We start from the raw sequence: 13,287 nt of genomic DNA, 5'->3' as shown, positions 1-13,287 counted from the left end.
CGGGCCGGTCCCTGAGACTCTCTGTCACAACATAGTCCCTGTACTCGCTGCCAAACCCCTTTACTCTTGTGGTAACTCACTGCGAGTCTTTATTACCCTCTGTCTGCATCAGTGTTAAACCATGTTACTCTTTCATTAACTCACCGCCAGTTTTGGTTATTCTCTGTGTCACTAACTGTCACTCACTGTCACTCGCTGTATAATACATTCACAATTCAGGTCACTTTTCTTTCTTCATTATGGGTTGTGGGCATCGCTGGCAAGGCCAGCATTGCTCTTGTCCTTCTAGGTGGTAGAGGTCGCGGGTTTGGGAGGTGCTGCCGAAGAAGCCTTGGCGAGTTGCTGCAGTGCATCCTGTAGATGGTACACACTGCAGCCACGGTGCGCCAGCGGTGGAGGGAGTGAATGTTGAAGGTGGTGGATGGGGTGCCAATCAAGCGACTGCTTTGTCCTGGATGTTGTCGAGCTTCTCAAGTGTTGTTGGAGCTGCACTCACCCAGGCAAGTGGAGATTATTCCATCACACTCCTGACTTGTGCCTTGTAGATGGTGGAAAGGCTTTGGGGAGTCAGGAGGTGAGACACTCCCTGCAGAATACCCAGCACCTGACCCGCTCTTGTAGCCACAGTATTTATGTGGCTGGTCCAGTTAAGTTTCTGGTTAATGGTGACCCTCAGGATGTTGATGGTGGGAGATTCGGCGATGGTAATGCTGTTGAATATCAAGGGTCAGTGGTTAGACTCTCGATTGTTGGAGATGGTCATTGCCTGGCACTTGTGTGGTGCGAATGTTACTTGCCACTTATCAGCCCAAGCCTGAATGTTGCCCAGGTCTTGCTGCATGCGGGTATGGACTGCTCCATTATCTGAGGAGTTGTGAATGGAACTGAATACTGTGCGATCATCAGCGAACATCCCCACTTATGACCTTATGATGGAGGGAAGGTCATTGATGAAGCAGCTGAAGATGGTTGGGCCCAGGACACTGTCCTGAGGAACTCCTGCAGCGATGTCCTGGGGCTGTGATGATTGACCTCCAACCACCACAACCATCTTCCTTTGTGCTAGGTATGACTCCAGCCAGTGGAGAGTTTTCCCCCTGATTCCCACTGACTTCAGTTTTACTGGGGCTCCTTGATGCCACACTCGGTCAAATGCTGCCTTGAAGTCGAGGGCAGTCACTCTCATTGCACCTCTGAAATTCAGCTCTTTTGTCCATGTTTGGACCAAGGCTGTAATGAGGTCTAGAGCCAAGTGGTCCTGGCAGAACCCAGACTGAGCATTGGTGGGCAAGATATTGGGGTCTTCAGCATGACAGCCGGGATGTTGTGGGGGCCAATAGCCTTTGCTGTATCCAGTGCACTCAGCCGTTTCTTGATATCACGTGGAGTGAATTGAATCGGCTGAAGACTGGCTTCTGTGATGGTGGGGACCTCTGGGGGAGGCCGATATGGATCATCCACTCGGCACTTCTTGCGGAAGGTGGTTGTAAATGTTTCAGCCTTGTCTTTTGCACTCACATGCTGGGCTCCGCCATCATTGAGGATGGGGTTATTCATGGAGCCTCCTGCTCCCGTTAGTTGTTTAATGGTCCACCACCATTCATGACTGGATGTGGCAGGACTACAGAGCTTTGATCTGATCCGTTGATTGTGGGATCACTTAGCTCTGTCTATAGCATGCTGCTGCCGCTGTTTAACATGCATGTAGTCCTGTGTTGCAGCTTCCCCAGGCTGGCACCTCATTTTTAGGTACACCTGGTGCTGCTTCTGGCATGCTCTTCTGCATTCCTCATTGAACCAGGATTGGTCCCCGGGCTTGATGGTAATGGTAGAGTGAGGGATATGCCGAGCCATGAGGTTACAGATTGTGGTGGAATACAATTCTGCTGCTGCTGATGGCCCACAGTGTCTCATGGATGCCCACTTCTGAGCTGCTAGATCTGTTCAGAATCTATCCCATTCAGCACGATGGTAGTGTCACACAACACGATGGAGGGTGTCCTCAGTGTGAAGACAGGACTTTGTCTCCACAAGGACTGTGCATTGGTCACTGCTACCAATATGGTCATGGACAGATGCATCTGCGACAGGTAGATTGGTGAGGTCTAGGTTAAGTAGGTTATTTCCTTGTGTTGGTTCTCTCACCACCTGCCGCAGGCCCTATCTGGCAGCTCTATCCTTCAGGTCTCGGCCAGCTCAGTCAGTCGTGGTGCTACCGAGACACTCTTGATGATGGACATTGAAGTCCCCCACCCAGAGTACATTCTGGGCCCGTGCTACCCTCGATGTTTCTTCCAAGTGGTGTTCACCATGGAGGAGTACTGATTCATCAGCTGAGGGAGGGCAGTAGGTGGTAATCAGCAGGAGGTTGCCTTGCCCATGTTTGACCTGAAGCCATGAGACTCCATGGGGTCCAGAGTCAATGTTGAGGACTCCCAGGGCTACTTCCCCCCAACAGTATACCACTGTGCTGCCACCCCTGGAGGATCTGTCCTGACGGTGGGACCGGATGGTGAGGGAGGAGTCTGGGACATTGGCTGAAAGGTATGATGCTGTGAGTATTACTGCGTCAGGCTGTTTGTTGCTTAACTAGTTGGTGTGACAGTTGTCCTAATTTTGGCAGGTCCCCAGATGTTGGTGCAGACGACTTTGCCGGGTCGCCTGGGCTGTTGTCGTGTCTGTACCCAGTGCCGAGGTCGATACTGGGTGCTCCATCTGGGTTTATTCTTATTATTGTTTCTCGCAGCAATTTGTTACAACTGAGGGTCTCGCTGGACCATTTCAGAGGGCAGTTAAGAGTCAATCACATTGCTGTGGGTCTGGAGTAACATAGAGGCCAGAATGCACTAAAGGTGGGGTTTGCCCAGAATCCCGTAGTATAGAGGTCATCATTATTGACACTAGATTTTGGTTCATGAAATGAGGGGGTTGTCTTATTGCCTTATGAAGAAAAGTTGAGCAGGTTGGTCCTATATTCATTAAGTTTAGAAGAATGAAAGGTGATCATATTGAAACATATAAGGTTCTGAGGGGGCTTGACAGGGTAGAGGCAGAGAGGATGTTTCCCCTCGTGGGATAATCTAGAACGAAGGGGCATAGTTCCAGAATAAGGGGGCACCCATTAAAAACGGAGATGAGGAGGAATCTCAGAGGGTCGTGAAAATTAGAATTCTCTACCCAAGAGAGAGCTGTGGAAGTTAGATCAGTGAGAATATTTGAGGTGGAGATAGACAGATTTTTGTACGATAGGGGAGTCAAGGTTTATGGGGAGTGGGCAAGAAAGTGGAGTAGACGCCAAGATTTGAGGCCAAGATCAGGCATGAAGTTATTAAATGGCGGAGCAGGTGCGAGGGGCTGAACGGCGGACTCCTGCTCCTATTTCTTATGTTCCATGTTACTCTGTGTGTAACTCACTCCCAGTCCCTGTTACTCCGTGTGTAACTCACTCCCAGTCCCTGTTACTCTGTGTGTAACTCACTCCCAGTCCCTGTTACTCTGTGTGTAACTCACTCCCAGTCCCTGTTACTCTGTGTGTAACTCACTCCCAGTCCCTGTTACTCTGTGTGTAACTCACTCCCAGTCCCTGTTACTCTGTGTGTAACTCACTCCCAGTCCCTGTTACTCTGTGTGTAACTCACTCCCAGTCCCTGTTACTCTGTGTGTAACTCACTCCCAGTCCCTGTTACTCCGTGTGTAACTCACTCCCAGTCCCTGTTACTCTGTGTGTAACTCACTCCCAGTCCCTGTTACTCTGTGTGTAACTCACTCCCAGTCCCTGTTACTCTGTGTGTAACTCACTCCAAGTCCCTGTTACGCTGTGTGTAACTCACTCCCAGTCCCTGTTACGCTGTGTGTAACTCACTCCCAGTCCCTGTTACGCTGTGTGTAACTCACTCCCAGTCCCTGTTACGCTGTGTGTAACTCACTCCCAGTCCCTGTTACGCTGTGTGTAACTCACTCCCAGTCCCTGTTACGCTGTGTGTAACTCACTCCCAGTCCCTGTTACTCTGTGTGTAACTCACTCCCAGTCCCTGTTACTCTGTGTGTAACTCACTCCCAGTCCCTGTTACTCTGTGTATAACTCACTCCAAGTCCCTGTTACTCTGTGTGTAACTCACTCCCAGTCCCTGTTATTCTGTGTGTAACTCACTCCAAGTCCCTGTTACGCTGTGTGTAACTCACTCCCAGTCCCTGTTACTCTGTGTGTAACTCACTCCAAGTCCCTGTTACGCTGTGTGTAACTCACTCCCAGTCCCTGTTACTCTGTGTGTAACTCACTCCCAGTCCCTGTTACTCTGTGTATAACTCACTCCAAGTCCCTGTTACTCTGTGTGTAACTCACTCCCAGTCCCTGTTGCTTTGTGTAACACAATCCCGGTCCCTGTTGCTTTGTGTAACTCACTCCCGGTCCCTGTTACTCTGCGTGTAACTCACTCCCAGTCCGTGTTACTCTGTGTGTAAGACACTCCCAGTCTCTGTTATTCTGTTGTTACTCACTCCCAGTCCCTGTTACTCTGTGTAACTCACTCCCAGTCGCTGTTACTCTGTGTGTAACTCACTCCCAGTCCCTGTTAATCTGTGTGTAACTCAATCGTAGTCCCTGTTACTCTGTGTGTAACTCACTCGCAGTCCGTGTTAATCTGTGTGTAATTTACTCCCAGTCCCTGTTACTCTGTGTGTAACTCACTCCCAGTCCGTTACTCTGTGTGTAACTCACTCCCAGTCCCTGTTATTCTGTGTGTACCTCACAACCAGACCTGTTACTCTGTGTGTATCTCACTCCCAGACTCTGTTACTCTGTATGTAAGTCACTCCCAGTCCCTGTTACCCTGTATGTAACTCACTCCCAGTCCGTGTTACTCTGTGTGTAACTCACTCCCAGTCCCTGTTACTCTGTGTGTAACTCACTCCCAGTCCCTGTTATTCTGTGTGTACCTCACTCCCAGTCCCTGTTACTCTATGTGTAACTCACTCCCTGTCCCTGTTACTCTGTGTAACTCACTCCCAGTCCTTGTTACTCTGTGTGTAACTCACTCGTAGTCCCTGTTACTCTGTGTGTAACTCACTCCCAGTCCGTGTTAATCTGTGTGTAACTCACTCCCAGTCCCTGTTACTCTGTTTGTAACTCACTCCCAGTCTGTATTACTCTGTGTGTATCTCACTCCCAGACTCTGTTATCTCTGTATGTGACTCACTCCCAGTCCCTGTTACTCTGTATGTCACTCACTCCCAGTCCGTGTTACTCTGTGTGTAACTCACTCCCAGTCCCTGTTACTCTGTGTGTAACTCACTCAAAGTCCCTGTTACTCTGTGTGTAACTCACTCCCAGTCTTTGTTACTCTGTGTGTAACTCACGCCCAGTCCCTGTTACTCTGTGTGGAACTCACTCCCAGTCACTGTTACTCTCTGTGTAACTCACTCTCGGTCCCTGTTACTGTGTGTAACTCACTACCAGTCCCTGTTACTCTGTGTAACTCACTTCAAGTCCCTGTTACTCTGTGTGTAACTCACTTCCAGTCCGTGTTACTCTGTGTCTAACTCACTCCCTGTCTGTGTTACTCTGTGTTTAACTCACTCCAAGTCCCTGTTACTCTGTGTGTAACTCACTTCCAGTCACTGTTACTCTGTGTGTAACTTACTCCCAGTCCGTGTTACTCTGTGTGTAACTCACTCCCAGTCCCTGTTACTCTGTGTGTAACTCACTCCCAGTCCCTGTTACACTGTGTGAAACTCACTCCCAGTCTCTGTTACTCTGTGTGTAACTCACTCCCAGTTCCTGTTATTCTGTTGTAACTCACTCCCAGTCCCTGTTAATCTGTGTGTAACTCACTCCCAGTCCCTGTTACTCTGTGTGAAACTCACTCCCAGTCTTTGTTACTCTGTGTGTAATTCACTCCCAGTCTCTGTTACTCTGTGTGTTGCTCATTCCCACTCACTGATACTCTGTGTTTGGTCGTGTTGTGTAATACCTTTCAGGGGGGAGGTACATTCATGGCCACATCCATTGCTGCAACATTTCTCATCCCCTGGGCAGTCTCTGTCGGCTGTGCATAATTCTGCACACACTCTAATAGGTGTCTTAGGGCACATCCCGGGCTTATCTGTGGAAACAAAACACATGAGAGATAGGGCTGGGTCAGAGTGTGCAATATAAAATGAACCATCGCATTTCCTTCTCTGATCCCCATCGTGTGTCGGGCCGGTCCCTGAGACTCTCTGTCACAACATAGTCCCTGTACTCGCTGCCAAACCCCTTTACTCTTGTGGTAACTCACTGCGAGTCTTTATTACCCTCTGTCTACATCAGTGTTAAACCATGTTACTCTTTCATTAACTCACCGCCAGTTTTGGTTATTCTCTGTGTCACTAACTGTCACTCACTGTCACTCGCTGTATAATACATTCACAATTCAGGTCACTTTTCTTTCTTCATTATGGGTTGTGGGCATCGCTGGCAAGGCCAGCATTGCTCTTGTCCTTCTAGGTGGTAGAGGTCGCGGGTTTGGGAGGTGCTGCCGAAGAAGCCTTGGCGAGTTGCTGCAGTGCATCTTGTAGATGGTACACACTGCAGCCACGGTGCGCCAGCGGTGGAGGGAGTGAATGTTGAAGGTGGTGGATGGGGTGCCAATCAAGCGACTGCTTTGTCCTGGATGTTGTCGAGCTTCTCAAGTGTTGTTGGAGCTGCACTCACCCAGGCAAGTGGAGATTATTCCATCACACTCCTGACTTGTGCCTTGTAGATGGTGGAAAGGCTTTGGGGAGTCAGGAGGTGAGACACTCCCTGCAGAATACCCAGCACCTGACCCGCTCTTGTAGCCACAGTATTTATGTGGCTGGTCCAGTTAAGTTTCTGGTTAATGGTGACCCTCAGGATGTTGATGGTGGGAGATTCGGCGATGGTAATGCTGTTGAATATCAAGGGTCAGTGGTTAGACTCTCGATTGTTGGAGATGGTCATTGCCTGGCACTTGTGTGGTGCGAATGTTACTTGCCACTTATCAGCCCAAGCCTGAATGTTGCCCAGGTCTTGCTGCATGCGGGTATGGACTGCTCCATTATCCCAGGAGTTGTGAATGGAACAGAACACTGTGCGATCATCAGCGAACATCCCCACTTATGACCTTATGATGGAGGGAAGGTCATTGATGAAGCAGCTGAAGATGGTTGGGCCCAGGACACTGTCCTGAGGAACTCCTGCAGCGATGTCCTGGGGCTGTGATGATTGACCTCCAACCACCACAACCATCTTCCTTTGTGCTAGGTATGACTCCAGCCAGTGGAGAGTTTTCCCCCTGATTCCCACTGACTTCAGTTTTACTGGGGCTCCTTGATGCCACACTCGGTCAAATGCTGCCTTGAAGTCGAGGGCAGTCACTCTCATTGCACCTCTGAAATTCAGCTCTTTTGTCCATGTTTGGACCAAGGCTGTAATGAGGTCTAGAGCCAAGTGGTCCTGGCAGAACCCAGACTGAGCATTGGTGGGCAAGATATTGGGGTCTTCAGCATGACAGCCGGGATGTTGTGGGGGCCAATAGCCTTTGCTGTATCCAGTGCACTCAGCCGTTTCTTGATATCACGTGGAGTGAATTGAATCGGCTGAAGACTGGCTTCTGTGATGGTGGGGACCTCTGGGGGAGGCCGATATGGATCATCCACTCGGCACTTCTTGCGGAAGGTGGTTGTAAATGTTTCAGCCTTGTCTTTTGCACTCACATGCTGGGCTCCGCCATCATTGAGGATGGGGTTATTCATGGAGCCTCCTGCTCCCGTTAGTTGTTTAATGGTCCACCACCATTCATGACTGGATGTGGCAGGACTACAGAGCTTTGATCTGATCCGTTGATTGTGGGATCACTTAGCTCTGTCTATAGCATGCTGCTGCCGCTGTTTAACATGCATGTAGTCCTGTGTTGCAGCTTCCCCAGGCTGGCACCTCATTTTTAGGTACACCTGGTGCTGCTTCTGGCATGCTCTTCTGCATTCCTCATTGAACCAGGATTGGTCCCCGGGCTTGATGGTAATGGTAGAGTGAGGGATATGCCGAGCCATGAGGTTACAGATTGTGGTGGAATACAATTCTGCTGCTGCTGATGGCCCACAGTGTCTCATGGATGCCCACTTCTGAGCTGCTAGATCTGTTCAGAATCTATCCCATTCAGCACGATGGTAGTGTCACACAACACGATGGAGGGTGTCCTCAGTGTGAAGACAGGACTTTGTCTCCACAAGGACTGTGCATTGGTCACTGCTACCAATATGGTCATGGACAGATGCATCTGCGACAGGTAGATTGGTGAGGTCTAGGTTAAGTAGGTTATTTCCTTGTGTTGGTTCTCTCACCACCTGCCGCAGGCCCTATCTGGCAGCTCTATCCTTCAGGTCTCGGCCAGCTCAGTCAGTCGTGGTGCTACCGAGACACTCTTGATGATGGACATTGAAGTCCTCAACCCAGAGTACATTCTGGGCCCGTGCTACCCTCGGTGTTTCTTCCAAGTGGTGTTCACCATGGAGGAGTATTGATTCATCAGCTGAGGGAGGGCAGTAGGTGGTAATCAGCAGGAGGTTGCCTTGCCCATGTTTGACCTGAAGCCATGAGACTCCATGGGGTCCAGAGTCAATGTTGAGGACTCCCAGGGCTACTTCCCCCCAACAGTATACCACTGTGCTGCCACCCCTGGAGGATCTGTCCTGACGGTGGGACCGGATGGTGAGGGAGGAGTCTGGGACATTGGCTGAAAGGTATGATGCTGTGAGTATTACTGCGTCAGGCTGTTTGTTGCTTAACTAGTTGGTGTGACAGTTGTCCTAATTTTGGCAGGTCCCCAGATGTTGGTGCAGACGACTTTGCCGGGTCGCCTGGGCTGTTGTCGTGTCTGTACCCAGTGCCGAGGTCGATACTGGGTGCTCCATCTGGGTTTATTCTTATTATTGTTTCTCGCAGCAATTTGTTACAACTGAGGGTCTCGCTGGACCATTTCAGAGGGCAGTTAAGAGTCAATCACATTGCTGTGGGTCTGGAGTAACATAGAGGCCAGAATGCACTAAAGGTGGGGTTTGCCCAGAATCCCGTAGTATAGAGGTCATCATTATTGACACTAGATTTTGGTTCATGAAATGAGGGGGTTGTCTTATTGCCTTATGAAGAAAAGTTGAGCAGGTTGGTCCTATATTCATTAAGTTTAGAAGAATGAAAGGTGATCATATTGAAACATATAAGGTTCTGAGGGGGCTTGACAGGGTAGAGGCAGAGAGGATGTTTCCCCTCGTGGGATAATCTAGAACGAAGGGGCATAGTTCCAGAATAAGGGGGCACCCATTAAAAACGGAGATGAGGAGGAATCTCAGAGGGTCGTGAAAATTAGAATTCTCTACCCAAGAGAGAGCTGTGGAAGTTAGATCAGTGAGAATATTTGAGGTGGAGATAGACAGATTTTTGTACGATAGGGGAGTCAAGGTTTATGGGGAGTGGGCAGGAAAGTGGAGTAGACGCCAAGATTTGAGGCCAAGATCAGGCATGAAGTTATTAAATGGCGGAGCAGGTGCGAGGGGCTGAACGGCGGACTCCTGCTCCTATTTCTTATGTTCCATGTTACTCTGTGTGTAACTCACTCCCAGTCCCTGTTACTCTGTGTGTAACTCACTCCCAGTCCCTGTTACTCCGTGTGTAACTCACTCCCAGTCCCTGTTACGCTGTGTGTAACTCACTCCCAGTCCCTGTTACTCTGTGTGTAACTCACTCCCAGTCCCTGTTACTCTGTGTGTAACTCACTCCCAGTCCCTGTTACTCTGTGTGTAACTCACTCCCAGTCCCTGTTACTCTGTGTGTAACTCACTCCCAGTCCCTGTTACTCTGTGTGTAACTCACTCCCAGTCCCTGTTACTCTGTGTGTAACTCACTCCCAGTCCCTGTTACTCTGTGTGTAACTCACTCCCAGTCCCTGTTACTCTGTGTGTAACTCACTCCCAGTCCCTGTTACTCTGTGTGTAACTCACTCCCAGTCCCTGTTACTGTGTGTGTAACTCACTCCCAGTCCCTGTTACTCTGCGTGTAACTCACTCCCAGTCCCTGTTACTCTGTGTGTAACTCACTCCCAGTCCCTGTTACTCTGTGTGTAACTCACTCACAGTCCCTGTTACTCTGCGTGTAACTCACTCCCAGTCCGTGTTACTCTGTGTGTAACTCACTCCCAGTCCCTGTTACTCTGTGTGTAACTCACTCCCAGTCCCTGTTACTCTGTGTTTAACTCACTCCCAGTCCCTGTTACTCTGTGTGTAACTCACTCCCAGTCCCTGTTACTCTGCGTGTAACTCACTCCCAGTCCGTGTTACTCTGTGTGTAACTCACTCCCAGTCCCTGTTACTCTGTGTGTAACTCACTCCCAGTCCCTGTTACGCTGTGTGTAACTCACTCCCAGTCCCTGTTACTCTGTGTGTAACTCACTCCCAGTCCCTGTTACTCTGTGTGTAACTCACTCCCAGTCTCTGTTACTCTGTGTATAACTCACTCCAAGTCCCTGTTACTCTGTGTGTAACTCACTCCCAGTCCCTGTTGCTTTGTGTAACACAATCCCGGTCCCTGTTGCTTTGTGTAACTCACTCCCGGTCCCTGTTACTCTGCGTGTAACTCATTCCCAGTCCGTGTTACTCTGTGTGTAACTCACTCCCAGTCCTGTTACTCTGTGTGTAACTCACTCCCAGTCCCTGTTACTCTGTGTGTAACTCACACCCAGTCCCTGTTACTCTGTGTTTAACTCACTCCCAGTCCCTGTTACTCTCTGTTGTAACTCACTCCCAATCCCTGTTACGCTGTGTGTAACTCACTCCCAGTCTCTGTTATTCTGTTGTAACTCACTCCCAGTCCCTGTTACTCTGTTTATAACTCACTCCCACTCACTGTTACGCTGTGTGTAACTCACTGCCAGCCCCTGTTACTCTCTGTTTTAACTCAGTCCCAGTCCCTGTTACGCTGTGTGTAACTCACTCCCAGTCCCTGTTACTATGTTTATAACTCACTCCCAGTCCCTGTTACTCTGTGTGTAACTCACTCCCACTCACTGTTACGCTGTGTGTAACTCACTCCCAGTCCCTGTTATTCTGTGTGTAACTCACTCCCAGTCCCTGTTACTCTGAGTGTAACTCATTCGCAGTCCCTGTTACTCTGTGTGTAACTGACTCCCAGTCCCTGTTCTCTGTGTGTAACTCACTCCCAGTCCCTGTTACTCTGTTTATAACTCACTCAAAGTCCCTGTTACTCTGTGTGTAACTCACTCCCACTCACTGTAACGCAGTGTGTAACTCACTCCCAGTCCCTGTTACTCTCTGTGTAACTCACACCCACTCACTGTTACGCTGTGTGTAACTCACTCCCAGTCCCTGTTACTCTGCGTGTAACTCACTCCCAGTCCCTGTTACTCTCTGTGTAACTCACACCCAGTCCCTGTTACTCTGTGTGTAACTCACTCCCAGTCCCTGTTACGCTGTGTGTAACTCACTCCCAGTCCATATTATTCTGTTCTAACTCTGTTCTCGGTGTGTAACTCACTCCCAGTCCCTGTTACTCTGTTTGTAACTCACTCCCACTCACTGTTACGCTGTGTGTAACTCACTCCCAGTCCCTGTTACTCTCTGTGTGTTACTCACTCCCAGTCCCTGTTACTCTGTGTGTAACTCACTCCCAGTCCCTGTTACTCTGTGTGTAACTCACTCCCAGTCCCTGTTACTCTGTGTGTAACTCACTCTCAGTCCCTGTTATTCTGTGTGTAACTCACTCCCACTCACTGTTACGCTGTGTGTAACTCACTCCCAGTCCCTGTTGCTCTCTGTTTTAACTCACTCCCAGTCCCTGTTACTCTGTGTGTAACTCACTCCCAGTCCCTGTTACTCTGTGTGTAACGCACTCCCAGTCCCTGTTACGCTGTGTGTAACTCACTCCCAGTCTCTGTTATTCTGTTGTAACTCACTCCCGGTCCCTGTTCTCTGTGCGTAACTCACTCCCAGTCCCTGTTACGCTGTGTGTAACTCACTCCCAGTCCCTGTTACTCTGTGTGTAACTCACTCGCAGTCTTTGTTACTCTGTTTATAACTCACTCCCACTCACTGTTACGCTGTGTGTAACTCACTCCCAGCCCCTGTTACTCTCTGTTTTAACTCACTCCGAGTCCCTGTTACGCTGTGTGTAACTCACTCCCACTCTCTGTTATTCTGTTGTAACTCAATCCCAGTCCCTGTTCTCTGTGTGTAACTCACTCCCATTCCCTGTTACTCTGTTTATAACTCACTCCCAGTCGCTGTTATTCTGTGTGTAACTCACTCCCACTCACTGTTACGCTGTGTGTAACTCACTCCCAGTCCCTGTTACTCTCTGTGTAACTCACTCCCAGTCCCTGTTACTCTGTGTGTAACTCACTCCCAGTCCCTGTTATTCGGTTCTAACTCTGTTCTCGGTGTGTAACTCACTCCCAGTCCCTGTTACTCTGTATGTAACTCACTCCCAGTCCCTGTTACTCTGTGTGTAACTCACTCCCACTCACTGTTACGCTGTGTGCAACTCACTCCCAGTCCCTGTTACTCTCTGTGTAACTCAGTCCCAGTCCCTGTTACTCTGTGTGTAACTCACTCCCAGTCCCTGTTACTCTGTGTGTAACTCACTCCCAGTCCCTGTTACTCTGTGTGTAACTCACTCCCAGTGCCTGTTACTCTGTGTGTATCTCACTCCAGACTCTGTTACTCTGTATGTAAGTCACTCCCAGTCCCTGTTACTCTGTGTGTAACTCACTCCCAGTCCATGTTACTCTGCGTGTAATTCACTACCACGTCCTTGTTACTCTGTGTGTAACTCACTCCCAGTCCCTGTTTATCTCTGTTTTAACTCACTCCCAGTCCCTGTTACGCTGTGTGTAACTCAATCCCAGTCTCTGTTATTCTGTTGTAACTCACTCCCAGTCCCTGTTCTCTGTGTGTAACTCACTCCCAGTCTGTGTTACTCTGTTTATAACTCACTCCCACTGACTGTTACGCTGTGTGTAACTCACTCCCAGTCCCTGTTACTCTCTGTTTTAACTCACTCCCAGTCCCTGTTACGCTGTGTGTAACTCACTCCCAGTCCTGTTACTCTGTGTGTAACTCACTCCCAGTCCATGATACTCTGTATGTAACTCACTCCCAGTCCGTGTTACTCTGTGTGTAACTCACTCCCAGTCCCTGTTACTCTGTGTGTAACTCACTCCCAGTCCTGTTACTCTGTGTATAACTCACTCCCAGTCCCTGTTACTCTGTGTGTAACTCACT

General features: G+C 49.4%; 1 protein-coding gene across 3 annotated transcripts in view; it reads right to left on the bottom strand.

Moving 5' to 3' along the window:
* Nucleotides 1-13,287, bottom strand: part of wfdc2 (WAP four-disulfide core domain 2) — a 239,880-nt gene that overhangs the window by 125,992 nt on the left and 100,601 nt on the right. For 2 of the 3 annotated variants that reach the window (XM_070894986.1, XM_070894983.1), the window contains exon 2: nt 5,937-6,101. In XM_070894986.1, coding sequence (XP_070751087.1) covers nt 5,937-6,101 — 165 coding nt within the window. The remainder of the gene's footprint in view (nt 1-5,936; nt 6,102-13,287) is intronic. The other variant, XM_070894984.1, reaches the window with a different exon arrangement.

The sequence above is a fragment of the Pristiophorus japonicus genome, chromosome 12 (genome assembly GCF_044704955.1).
Source record: "Pristiophorus japonicus isolate sPriJap1 chromosome 12, sPriJap1.hap1, whole genome shotgun sequence".
Taxonomy (NCBI): domain Eukaryota; kingdom Metazoa; phylum Chordata; class Chondrichthyes; family Pristiophoridae; genus Pristiophorus; species Pristiophorus japonicus.
The sequence above is the reverse complement of the archived record's forward strand: the minus strand, read 5'-3'. Positions and strand labels throughout refer to the sequence as shown.